The sequence below is a fragment of the Trachinotus anak genome, unplaced genomic scaffold, assembly GCF_046630095.1.
Source record: "Trachinotus anak isolate AG129_WGS33_773 ecotype Australia unplaced genomic scaffold, CSIRO_AGI_Tana_v1 ptg000020l, whole genome shotgun sequence".
NCBI classification, from domain to species: Eukaryota; Metazoa; Chordata; class Actinopteri; order Carangiformes; family Carangidae; genus Trachinotus; species Trachinotus anak.
This window is the reverse complement of record NW_027273871.1, coordinates 365,079-378,270: the sequence shown is the minus strand read 5'-3', so window position 1 is coordinate 378,270 and position 13,192 is coordinate 365,079. Positions and strand designations below refer to the sequence as shown.

The following is a 13,192-nucleotide window of genomic DNA, read 5'->3' as shown; positions in this document are numbered from 1 at the left end:
TTATTCTCTAGGTGGAGGACGAGAACGACAATGCTCCAGAGTTTGTAAACCTCCCCTACTACGCTGCAGTGCAGGTGGAAGCAGATAAAGGATCAGCTATCTTCAGGGTGTCAGCTATTGACAAAGACTACGGTGTGAATGGAGAGTTGACCTACAGCCTTAAGGAGCAGCACAGAAACTTTCAGGTGAGAGCTACATCCTTCCTGGTCTTATATTGAGTTGTCTTAATTTCATATGTGGGCATACATTTGAAAATGAATGGGTTTGTACACTTTTATGCTCCTTATGCTACAAACAAGTATTTACATCTTCCCTGCAGGTGAATCCTGTGACAGGAGAGCTGACCTTAAAGAGGGCCTTCGAGGCAGACTTATCTAACGCAGAGTACAAGCTGGTCGTAGTGGCAACTGACGGCGGCTTCCCCTATCTGTCCAGCGAGGTGGAGCTGCCTGTTACTGTGGTAAATAAAGCCATGCCAGTGTTTGACAAGCCCTTCTACGGTGTCACTGTCAGAGAAGATGTGGATATTTCCACCTCCGTGCTGTGTATCAACGCCACCAGCCCTGAAGGCCAGAGCGTCATCTTCAGCATCACGGACGGAGACCCTTCCTTCCAGTTCGACATCGGCTTTGACACGGGGGTCATCAGCGTGATTTACCCGTTAGACTACGAGACCATGCAGTACTACCGGTTAACGGTGAAGGCTACGGACACGCTGACCGGGGCAAAGTCTGAGGTGGACGTTGATATCGTCGTGCTGGATGTGAACGACAACCCGCCGTTGTTCCAGAACAACTCCTACTCCACCGTGCTTCCTGAGAACTCCATGATCGGAACCACCGTGTTACAGGTGTGTGTGTGTGTGTGTGCGCGTGTGTGTGTGTGTCTTTGTTTATCCAGTCAGCCCAGTGTGTACCCTTACTGAATGATTGTTTACACCTAAGACTCACCTCAGCAACATTGTGGGTGAATATCAGATACCGAGTCATTTATTTAGAAGAAGATGGTGTGATGTTTCCCTGGGAATTTCCCAGTGGAAGAGCTTGACCATTAGCAGATAATGGACCAGTGAGAAACACGTTTGCACAAGATGATTCAAAGATGCTGCTGCATTAAATTCATTGATTTTTTTGTGACAGTTTCATTAGTCAGTCATCAAAACAGGTTATTGGTCTTATTTGACTGTATTATTGAACTTTACAAGAATCTGGAACTGAATTAAAGAGTAATGGATCACATTTATGTTCATCATCGCGCATTTCAGAGGTCATAATATGTAGATGCATACTGTAGGCTTCTGGGACTTTATCATACATATGAATAACAATGAAATGTTGTTATTGCAACTCAAACACATGATCAAACCAACAGTAAAATAGTTTTGCCTCACTTTAGAAATTACTTTCACTTTTTCATGTTTCTGTAATTGATAATCTGACATTTTTAAACCTAATGATCATGCTGAAATCTTTTGATGTGGTGATGCAACAGTTTCCTCCATGAAAACCCAGAACTTTATTTGCATTTTACATTTGGACTCAATGTGTGGGTATCAGGGTAAACAAATCAGATGTTATCTTGAATAATGCATGAGGCCGTGCAAAGTTTAATGTTACCCTCACTGCAGGTTTTCGCTCAGGACCAGGACTCAGAGAAGAACGCTATAGTGAGGTACCAGATCCTGTCTGACATCTACAACAGCAGCGACTACTTCCACATTGACAGCAACAGCGGGCTGGTATTCACAGCACGCCTGCTGGACTATGAGCTCGTCCAGCGCTACAACTTCATAGTCAGAGCGACGGACAGTGGAGAGCCTGCCCTCAGCAGTGATGTTAGTGTAACTGTGACTGTCACTGACACAAACGACAATCCGCCTAATTTCAGCCAAACGCTGTACGAGGCCTTTGTCAGCGAGCTGGCTCCCCGGGGACACTTTGTGACTTGTGTTCAGGCGTCAGACGCTGACATCTGTGATGCTCACAGGCTGCGGTAAGACAAGAGAACAGCTTTGAAAAAAAATTCTGGATTTGGTGTTTTTTGCAGTGAAGCTTTGTACCAGTGGTGCTCAGAGTTTCTGTACAAGGTTTCCCATTGAAGAAAGTTGAATCTGTTCCTAAACTTTTCCATTCATTCTGTTTCGAAAAGCACAATTCTCGCCAGGCTATTTTTGTTTTGTGTTTTGGCCAGAAAAAAAATGTTGTCGCTTTCCGCTCCGTCTTTTATTTCTCAAGCGGGTTTTCATCCTGCACTTGTCAAGAAAAGGAGATACTTTGATTTCCAGCAGCTTCTGAGCAAAATAACTCTGCCCACCATAATCACCATTGAACTCTTTTTTTTTTTTATTTGCCTTCAGCTACAGTATCCTCTCAGGGAATGAGAGGATGACTTTTATGATGGAGCCAGATACTGGAGTGCTCAGTCTGTCTAACAAGAGGAGACAAGGCATGAAACTCTCATATCAACTCAATGTGTCCGTGTCAGATGGAGTCTTCACCAACACTGCTCAGGTGAGGCAGCTTCTCTGCACTTACAATTTACTTCTGTCGACTGATTTGCTCTTTTTTTACCCTCCGTAGCGTCGATGCGCAGCAAGCCGAGTGACCCTCACTAACCCCCTGGCTTCAGATTTATTACACTTGCAGCTGTGCAGCACGACCACAATTTTTTTTACTACAGCTCTGCAGTTGGAGGTTAATGTGCGTTCGTGTCATGTCCGATTTACTACGAGGATGAGCTGCCAACTGGAAAAAAAAAAAAAGTTCACATCTGTCTCGTAGTGGTAATTACAAGTGGGATTTTTTTGGCTCACACATCTGATAACACATAACACACTGTAGCAATAACATGTCACCAGATTCTTTTGTTTCCTCTTCCTCTGATTTGATATGAATGCAGCGTACCTAGTCTGTAACTCCCATCCCTCACCATTTGTTTACAAGCCGGACACGATCATCTCTGAGTGATTATTGTGACGGCATCAACAGCATGTCAGCAGACCAGGAGGATGATGGTGGTAATGATGATTATAGCAGTGATGCTGATTCACAGGTGATTGTACGAGTCCTGGGAGCTAACCTGTACAGCCCAGTGTTCAGCCAGAGGTTCTACCTGGCCGAGGTCCAAGAAAACGCCCCTCCAGGGTCAAAGGTCATTCAGGTAAATTTACTTCCTCACTACTCATCTGAATTGCTGCTTCCTTACGGGAATGTTTCTGCATTACTGCTGCAGTGGAGTCTTGTGATGAACTGTCTTTCCTGGATTTCTGTGTGGACCTGCAGGTTCGCGCCACAGATGAGGACTCAGGGTTGTTTGGTCAGATCACCTACTCCTTCATCAATGACCTGGGGAAAACTCAGTTCACCATTGATGCCGATGGAGTCATATCCACTCTTCAGAAATTAGACAGAGAAAATCCTCTCAACAAGGACATGGTGCTGACCGTTATGGCCCTCGATGGGGGAGGTATCAATTTGGAGGCAGACCAGACAGATGCCACACTGTTATGAATATTTAAGCATCTGCATTACATGTTATTGAATGATCCATCTCCACATTTGTATTCTGGTGTTTTTTTCCAGGCCGTGCGTCCTTTTGCACAGTGCGGGTGGTTCTTGCAGATGAGAACGACAACGCCCCTCAGTTCAGAGCCGTGGAGTACCGCATGAGCATTAAAGCAAATGTTGCCAAAGGTTCTCTGGTGACACAGATCCAAGCCACTGACCCTGATGCTGGGTCTAATGGCAGGATCACCTACTCCCTCTACAGCGAGGCACGCCTTTCTCTGGTTGACGTGCTGGAGGTCAGTACGTTTTCCACATAGCTGTATTTCAGTTTTGATACAGCTGCAGTTCCCTCATGAAAAAGTCAACAAATGTGTTTGATGAGCGTGAACCTAATTAAAAGTGAGGCTGTTACCCTCTTTTTCAATTAAGAGATAGTCTCTGCTGACACCCCCTCCCCATTTCAGTGGATTAACAGCCATCTGTTAGCTGTAGATTATACATTTCTACTCATCACATCAAAATTATGCTGCATTAAGATTGATGCTTCAGTCAATTTTCACTGTTAAAAAGGGACATCCAATTACATAACAGACAAAATGGACATGAATGACTAAATGAAAGAAAAAGCCGCAGTATGAATGATATGAATGGATATGAAAAAGTGGCAGGAGCATATAAATCTAAATAGATAACAGGTGGGAGCTGAACCGTGCTCTGTTTCATGGAAATACAGTAAAAGGACAGGTTCAGTCAAGCCAGAGGCCTTTAAGAGAAAATAAAACCGTGAGAACCCATTGGCTCAGACGCAGCTGAGCTCAGACTGAGAGTCAAAAATATAAGCTCTATTTCTAGAATTATTATCTCTAAAGTAGATTTAAATAATGTTGTAATTTTGCTGTTGCCCAGGTGGAGCCAGACAGCGGTTGGATGATGACTAAAAGCACCGTGGACCACCTCCAGGGGACTGTGCTGTCCTTCTTTGTCAAAGCCACAGACTGCGGTTCGCCAGCCAAACACTCCCTGGTCTCAGCCTTCATCCACGTGGTCCCTCCAGACGCTTTCGTTCCGTCCTTCAGCCAGCCTCAGTACTCCTTCACCATCCCCGAGGACACGGCAGTAGGAACAGCCCTGGGCTCTGTGTACATGGGCCCCGGACAGACTGGGTTCTTCACCACGGTTGCGGGGGAGACGCTCGACAGCAACCAGGGAGGGACTTTCCTCGTGGAGAGGGAGGCAGGTCTGATCCGCCTGGTGAAGCCGCTAGACTATGAACAGGTCAGCATCTTCCGCTTCAAGGTTGCAGCAACAACAAGAAGAGACCTGATCGAGTCGGTCTCCACTGTGGACGTGGAGGTTAAGGTTGGTGACAGCGAGTCTCTTAGCCTTTTTTGTTTCCATTTTTTGTTAGAACTTAATTTAAAATACTAAATCGGCATCACAACAGGTAGAGCAATGAGTCAGAGAAAATAAATCACCAGTGTTTATGGTAGTCACCATGATGAAGGCTCTTTTAACAGTGATAGGAGCAACATAGCGGGCTGAAACCAGCAGCTATTCTCAAAGTTCAACACAGCTGCAGAACAAGAGAGCAAGTACGACCTCAGAGGAACATGCATTTTTAAATAGTTCATGTATTTCTGTCATTTATGCGACAATTTTCAGATTTTTTTATAAATATGTAAAGTAGTGCGATTCAGAAATTCAAAAGAAATTTTCAAAAACAATGTCAAAAATGAATTTAAAGCCGGCTAAATGCTAAATTCATTTTACAGTTAAGACTGTGAGGGAATTTTATCTGCAGTGAAGATTTGTCATTTTGCAGATCCTGGATGTGAATGACAATAAGCCAGTGTTTGAGACCAACACCTATGTAGCGACAGTGATGGAGGGTATGCCTGTAGGGACGAGAGTGGTCCAAGTGCGTGCCCTTGATCCAGACTGGGGCTCCAATGGACAGGTGTGTGACAGCCAAGTTCCAGCCAAGAGTATTTTGTTCTTTTCATATTTTGCTACAGATATATTTTGGCAGATGCTTTGAAGTGCAATGATTTTTTTTTTTTTTTTAATTGCAGGTAACCTACAAACTCGGGCCTCTACTCACCTACAACTTGGATGTGACGAAGGACGCGCGCTCCTTCAGTGGCTCCATCACGATAGGTTCTGTCTTCGCCCTTGACAGCAAAACGGGCTGGATCACCACAGTGGGTCAGATGGACCACGAGGCCTGCTCCAGCTACAGCTTTGAGGTGGTGGCCTCTGATCTGGGGGAGCTGCAGTCTCTCTCCTCCACCACAGCGGTAACCATCACCGTGTCAGACGTCAACGACAACCCGCCGCGCTTTGAGAGGGAGCTCTACCGGGGCGCAGTGAAAGAGAGTGATCCCCTCGGTGAGGTGGTGGCGGTGCTGAAAACCAAAGACCGAGACGGCACGGATCAAAACCGTCAAGTCAGCTTTTACATCACCGGTGAGGAAGTTGTGATAGCAGAATTTAGCTCAACACAGTCTTGTGCTGCAGTATTATCCCCTCGTGCAGGGAGATGATGTTGAGCTGCATAAAAATTATCCATTGGCCTAATGGGGTTGTTATAACTAAAGGTCAAATTTTAAATAAATTTTAACTGAAATGTCAAACATGACTAACCTTTTGTTTTTTTATATATCCTTTTAATTTGAATACATCAAGGAATGCATTACATAACACAACACTTCAAACAAGGTCGAGCACCCTGTATATTCGAGTTTTTATTTCTCAAACGGGATAAAACGAAATAAATACAGAAATAAATAATTTCTGCAGTTTTCAACAGAGCCAACCAACCTGAGAGTTTCTGCTTTAAATGATTCTCGCAAAATTATTACATGGACTTTCCAAAAAAAGTCGAAGTCTTTCACAGACACACACATCACTTTGTGTCGCTCCTTTTTTTATGGGAGTAATAAAAACACATTGTGAGGCCTCTCCAGCAGAGCTCTCACCTTGATGCTGACTTAGATGTTTTCCATTCATGTAATAGCCCCACTGTCTGATAATGGCTAAGGATGATATATTTTGGCCTTGTGTTCTGGCATTTCAAAATACTGATTGGCCTAATGGAAGCGTTGTAATAAAAGGTCAGATTCGTAAGCTTTGAAAGGCCACTGCTGCTACACCACCAGCTTGGTTTACACTCCGATGATAGATGTTTATTGATTGCGCCAAGCGGCACCTGCAGCATTTGTGTGTGTGTGTGTGTATGTGTGTGTATGGGCAGGGAGCTGATGCCTATTGATCTTGCAAATTAATATGACTTCCAGTTTGTTTACAAGTCAGTCACTCTTCGTCTTTACCTCTTTCTGTGCTGTGTGGTGTCCGCACTTTAATCCTCCTCGTCCTCGTCATTTCCAGGGGGAAACCCGCGGGGTGTGTTCGGCCTGGCGCTGGTGCAGGGGGAGTGGAAGGTTTATGTGAGCGGTCTACTGGACCGTGAGCAGCAGGACTGGTATCTGCTCAACATCACAGCCAGCGATGGCCTATATGTGGCTCGCACTGCAGTGGAAGTTACCGTTATGGATGCCAATGACAACAGCCCCATCTGCAACCAGGTCAGGGATAATGAAAATGCAAAGAAAGCAAACACAGAGCAGACTGTTGGATGTGGGATCACTTTGTTTTTGTTTTATCACTGTTTCAGTGCCACTTGCCTTTATCCGGTGTTTGTCTCCAGGCTAACTACGCTCCGCTTCTTGTCTAAAAACGAAAAGAGTACATGTTTTTTTGTTCATATAATAATACAGTCATGTACAGTAAGTATTAGGAAAGTGCAAAGTTTTTATGTAGCACTTTAAAGGCACACAGTGGAAGACAAACACACAGGAAAAACATAAAATAGAGTAAAGAAATAATAAAATAATAATCCCATAATAATGATGATCCCACCTTAAAACACCTGATGACAATATACAATATCACACAGTGCTGATTTTCTGATTGATAAAGTCTTAAGAATTATTTAAGGATCCAGTTTCCACAAAGATGAACTTTTTCCTTGGTGCTTTTTAAGGCTGACTTACCTCTGAAAATTAATATGTTGAGTAATGTTAAAATTTGCATATTTATGACTTGGTAGGGAAAAATGAAAAAATCCATGTCTGCTGTAGTACAACAGGATTTGTTTAGTTAAAATATTGATTCTCTTGTTCTGCAGTGTCCCAAAGTACAAACTCAGAGTGAATTCATTCCAAATTATATTTACACTCTATTTAAGGGGGAGCTTTTATATGGTGTATAATAATAAAAGAATAATCCTGAAAATAAGCCCAGTCAGGAGCTGGTGAACAGTAAATATGAAAGAGTTTAGACAAACAGATGACCAGAATAAACAATAAAAGAAACTACTAAAATTAGCTAATTTTGCATATTTCTACCTTGCACCTTTAGGATTCATCCTAGAATGAGTGTTAATAAGGTGCCATAGGCTGATCTGTGAGAGGGTGATCACTTTGAAAAGGGGAGATAATTGGGCTCTGCAGACTTCTGGGAATATCCTTTTTTCATTTGGTAGCATTCTGCAATTCTTCAATTTCACATAATTAGTTGAGAAACTTTTAGTCTCCCTCTAAACTCTTACTAATTCTCTTTGAAATCAACCCCACCACCACCACCACCACCACCCGTCTCCCTGTTCTCCTCTTACATTCCTTGTGTTCTCAGGCAAGTTGGGCCTGTGTAGCTACAAAGTGGTTACTCTGCTGTTACACTGCAGCAGCATCAGATGAATCAAAAGACATTAAGTCTCAGACACTGTACCACAGCTGTGTTGTTAGCAAATATGTTCACAGTTTTTTTTTTTATATATCATCATTTGAGGTTTTAGTAGTAGTTGTACCTGTGGCTCTAGTAATAAGAGGGACAATAGCATTTAGACTTGGTACTGCCACTTCTACTACTAACTGTAGTATCAGTCATTGTAGAGGCAGGACAAGAAGTAATATTAGTTATAGGAGTAGTAGAAATAATGCTGCTCTATTATCCAGTGACATCATGTAATCATTTAATCTTGTACTGTAATTAGATATTATCTGTTTTATTATCTCTGTTTTTATACTGTTTTATTTTTAGGCTTGTTACTTGCATTCAAGCAAATTGAATGACCTGTTTATGATAATGTGCTATACAGATGTATTTGCCTTGCCCAGTATTAGCAGCTGTAGTATTAGTATCACTTGTGGCACTAGTAAGTAGCAGTAGTACCATAGTCCTAGTACTAGCCACATGTTGTTGCCAATGTTAATTATGTCTTTGATAATTGTTTGATGATCATTAGCTGAATAGTTATAGGGATGCAACTAAGAGTTACTTTTAATATTAATTCATCAGCCATTTTTTTTTCAAACACCTGTTTAGTCTATAAAATGTCAGAGAAGTTACAAAAGTGTTGAGATGTTTTAAAGTTGTTTGGTTTTTTTTTTTTGTTTTTTCGATGAGCCGTCCACAATGCACAGACATTCAGTTCACAAACACCTCAGATGGTTTGGCTCTGTCACTATGAACTGATAGTTACAGATTAATTTTCACATTTCTCATTTTCATCATTCCAGCTGTAAATGTTTTAATATTTTTGCAGGATGTGGGAGAGCAGAAAGCGGCAGGGTGGGATATGCTGTGTTAGACTGGTAGAGTAACTTTCCCACTGTGCCGCTCTGTGTGTGGTGAAACAGTTAGAGCAGGGTCAGAAAAGGGCACTTAGCTGTGCCGTGCTTGTTCTGCCAGCGGGGATAATGGATGTAGCGCCCAACAGTTTAATGTATTCTTTGATGTGTTGGGCGGATGTGTGTTGTTGTTTTTTTCAGTGTGACTTGTGACAGTGTGGTTTCACTGTGTGCTTGTGTATATGTGTGTGTGTGTGTGTGTGTTGTGTTGTGACAGGCGGTGTACAGCGCCTCTTTTCCCGAGGACATTCCTACTAACAAGGGCATTCTGACAGTGGGCGCAACAGATGCTGACTCAGGCTCCAGCGCTGAGATTCAATATTCACTGTTTGGTATCGGGGTTGAAGATTTCTACATGGATGCAAACACAGGTACATTCAGTGATTATTACTTCCCTTAAGTTTTTTTACGATCACAACAGTTCAGTCGTCCTTTCCACAGCTTTACACCCTCTCCCTATCAATTTGTGTCCTAAGGCGAGCTGCGTACGTCCACAGTCATGGACCGAGAAATGACACCCACCTATAAACTCATTGCTCAGGCAACTGATGGGGGAGGGCTGTTCTGTCGCTCTGACATTTCTCTAAAAGTGTTGGATGTGAATGACAATGCCCCCTCGTTCTCCTCCACTCATTACCTGGCCAGTGTGTATGAGAACGCAGCCCCGAAGGCTTTGCTTACCCGGCTGCAGGCCAGCGACCCCGATGAAGGTAAGCTGCTATGATGTCATGCATTTACACGTTAGGTATGTGGCTCTTGCTGCGCGGCTGATAATGAGCACAGAAAGTTTCCTACGTACAGGGAATGCAAGTTCAACCCACTGTGTCACTAATCATTCAAACTGCTGACGGAGACACAAGCGAGATTATGAGCATGACCAAGAGCAATACCCTTATCGATTTCCATGAAGAGGAAGAAGAAGTCTTCTGTCTCGATGAATTTCTCCCCTGTCCTCCCCCAGGTCTTAACCGTACTGTGGTCTATTCCCTGGTGGATTCAGTCAATGGCTTCTTCTCCATTGACCCTGTATCTGGGATGGTAATCCTGGAGAAATCTCTGGACAGAGAGAGCCAAGACTCCTATCGTGTTCGTGTCCAGGCCACTGACCAAGCTGGCCAACAGGGGGCACTGTCCACTCAGGTGGGTGGGAAGTCAAACTGACACAGATTCAGTCTCAGTTGTATTTTTGCTGTGCTGTCCAGTGTATTTACTGAACCTAACTGCAGAGAGTGGAAGTCCCATGAAAACTGGCACTTATTCTGAAATAATGCTGGAAAACAATAATAATAATAATAATAATAATAATAGAATGTGCTTATGAACATTAATTAAAATTCACTTCAGTCCTAACAACATTTCTATTTAATGTGATATAATCACTGTTTTCTGAGTAATTAAGTCAGACACAGAGTGATTAAGACAGATTCTGAGTAATTAACATCAGTTATATCGAAAAACAAAAGGAATCAGACCATTTTAACACCACAATGTAATTAGAATTTATACGCCACACATCAAATTGCAGATTAGTCATAGACGGAGTCATCTATCTGGTGATTCTGTCAACACGCATGAGTAGAATAAGCCATTGAGTAAATACAAGTTATTTACTGAAGAGATCAGATAAAAAAAAAGAAAATAAAAAAGCTTTGTAGATTTTAATTAAGATAAATCTTCAAAATTGGGCAGTGGGTTGGATGAGAAAGAGGCAGAGGCTGTGCAGAAAGTGGGAGGAAAAGACCGTAAGACAAGCTGGAGCAGTTTTGGCTCCCTCGCACCCACTGGAATGTTAGAACAAACCATGAACACAAAGTGAAAATAAACCCCAGGCTAAAGTGAGGCCAGGTGTGGCGGCTTCTGTAGCAGTCGGTTTCACACAGTGACAAAATATCAGATAGGTGAGATCAAGTGTGGCTGCTCTGTGATCCGGAAGAAAATGCTGCTTGTGTTATGTCAGGAAAGACTGGTGGGATAGATAGGTTTGAGACTGACTGTATCACCGGGCTGAACATTTAAAGAGGGAGAAAATAACAATTTTTCTTCTTATCATAATGATAAGATCAACTGTTTATTTCTGTAACATCACAGCTTTATTTCAAGCTGCATGTTTGAATCTCCCTCAAAAAGCAAAAATAACATGACAGTAGCAGAAAAGGTGAAATATTGACTTCACTGAGCAAAAACTGCGTTTATTTGATTCAGTAATGTGACAAATGTTTACTATTTATCTAGCAGCTAAGGGATCGTCTCTAAGGCTTTGGTGGACACAGACTTCGATTGATTTTTTTCCTAAGTCCCTTATCTTGTTAATAAAGCCTTTTGTATCTTTGCTCCCATTAATATTTGTGTGCTCACTGTCCGTGGTGCTGAAACAGAACGCTCAGGACCCGAGAGTGGAGCACATAAATCTACTGACAGGAAGTCTCTCTTGTGTGTCCCTCAGGTTGATTTGACCATTTTGGTGCTGGATGTGAACGACAACGCTCCAGTCTTCCAGAGGAGGGACTACGCTGTCACAGTTCCTGAGGATGTAGCCGTGGGAACCGAGGTGCTGCGAGTGTTGGCGACCAGCGCTGACATCGGGCCTAACGCTGAGATCACCTACACCATCCGGTCAGGAAACGAGTTAAGAAAGTTCACCATAGACAGGAAACTGGGTGAGCAGAGGTCCTTGTGGCTTATTACTTTCATAGCTCAGTGTAAAATTAAAACTCATCTCTTTTTTGAGCAGTAATATTAAATAAATGGATACATCCTATATATGTGTATATGTTTTAGGCTCCATTTCTGTGGCTGATGATTTGGACTTTGAGGTGTGTAAGGACTACTACCTCACTATCGAGGCCTGGGACAGCGGGAACCCTCCTCTCAGCACTGCTACCATGGTAACCATTGAACTCATGGATGTCAACGACAACGCTCCAGCCTTCAGTCAAGACATCTACAATGTTCTGGTCAGCGAGGATGCGTCTGTTGGGCAGACAATTACAAGGGTAACATGCGGTCCCTTACATTGGTCTGTATATACTTTTCATACTTTTATACTTTATGTTTTCATTTGATTTTGTTTCATTCTCCAGGTGCTGGCGGAGGATCTGGACAGTCAGGTCAACGGACGAATCACCTACTCTATCCTGAAAGGTGATCGTAGCAACCACTTCTGGATTGACCCTGTGAACGGGCTGCTCAAAGTCAACAAGCGGCTCGACAGAGAGCTAGTAAGGATGCATCCTTTAAGTACAAGATGTCATCAACAATCAATAGTAATTTTATGGTTCGTGAGCACAGAATATACAAAGTCCGCTCGAGGTCAACACCCAGTAAAGTCTCTTATTATGCAAGCATAACAGTGCCTGCCATATTTGCCCCAATCACTCAGATGTTATGGCACAATCATTCACTTCTTCTCCATCTAGGTATCCAGGTACTCGTTGTCAGTGCAGGCGTTCGACAGTGGCTCTCCCGCCATGTCCTCCACTGTCACCGTTAACATTGACATCTCCGACGTTAACGACAACCCTCCTGTCTTCACCCCTGCCAACTCCACCGCCGTCATACAGGTAACGGTCACACGTGTGTTTGCTCGTGTTCGTGTGTTTTTGTCGCTAACGTCATCTCAACCTCTCTCCCTTGTGCACTTATACCAGCTGAATCAAGCTGCTGGCACCATCCTGCTGAAGCTGTCAGTCAGCGATAAAGACTCCGCTAGAAACGGTCCTCCCTTTGAGTTTCGCATCGTGTCAGGAAATGAGGGAAATTTCCTTTCCCTGGACCAGACTGGAACTCTGAGGTCCAACCGTGTAATTGGCCCTGAAGCCCCCAGAGAGTTCATTCTGGAAATCCAGGTTAGGGACTGATTTTTTTTTTAACCAACATAATCAGGAAAGGTTGAGTGATAAATACACTTTGTCAGTATGGTTACACACACAGCCACCACTGGGAGCCGTCTTTATTTTCAAAGTCTCTCGCATTTAGCTCTTCTTTCAGGCTATTAAC

The 13,192-nt window shown here is 43.2% G+C and overlaps 1 protein-coding gene across 1 annotated transcript in view; it reads left to right on the top strand.

The window, feature by feature from the left end:
* Positions 1-13,192, top strand: part of LOC139637624 (protocadherin Fat 3) — a 69,814-nt gene that overhangs the window by 34,990 nt on the left and 21,632 nt on the right. Inside the window, exons 21-39 of the mRNA XM_071506466.1 lie at positions 12-185; positions 320-850; positions 1,628-1,992; positions 2,357-2,510; positions 3,052-3,159; positions 3,282-3,465; positions 3,582-3,802; positions 4,413-4,865; positions 5,329-5,463; positions 5,579-5,972; positions 6,894-7,090; positions 9,414-9,567; positions 9,673-9,906; positions 10,158-10,336; positions 11,640-11,853; positions 11,975-12,189; positions 12,277-12,414; positions 12,613-12,756; positions 12,844-13,041. Coding sequence (XP_071362567.1) covers positions 12-185; positions 320-850; positions 1,628-1,992; positions 2,357-2,510; positions 3,052-3,159; positions 3,282-3,465; positions 3,582-3,802; positions 4,413-4,865; positions 5,329-5,463; positions 5,579-5,972; positions 6,894-7,090; positions 9,414-9,567; positions 9,673-9,906; positions 10,158-10,336; positions 11,640-11,853; positions 11,975-12,189; positions 12,277-12,414; positions 12,613-12,756; positions 12,844-13,041 — 4,392 coding nt within the window. The remainder of the gene's footprint in view (positions 1-11; positions 186-319; positions 851-1,627; positions 1,993-2,356; positions 2,511-3,051; positions 3,160-3,281; positions 3,466-3,581; positions 3,803-4,412; positions 4,866-5,328; positions 5,464-5,578; positions 5,973-6,893; positions 7,091-9,413; positions 9,568-9,672; positions 9,907-10,157; positions 10,337-11,639; positions 11,854-11,974; positions 12,190-12,276; positions 12,415-12,612; positions 12,757-12,843; positions 13,042-13,192) is intronic.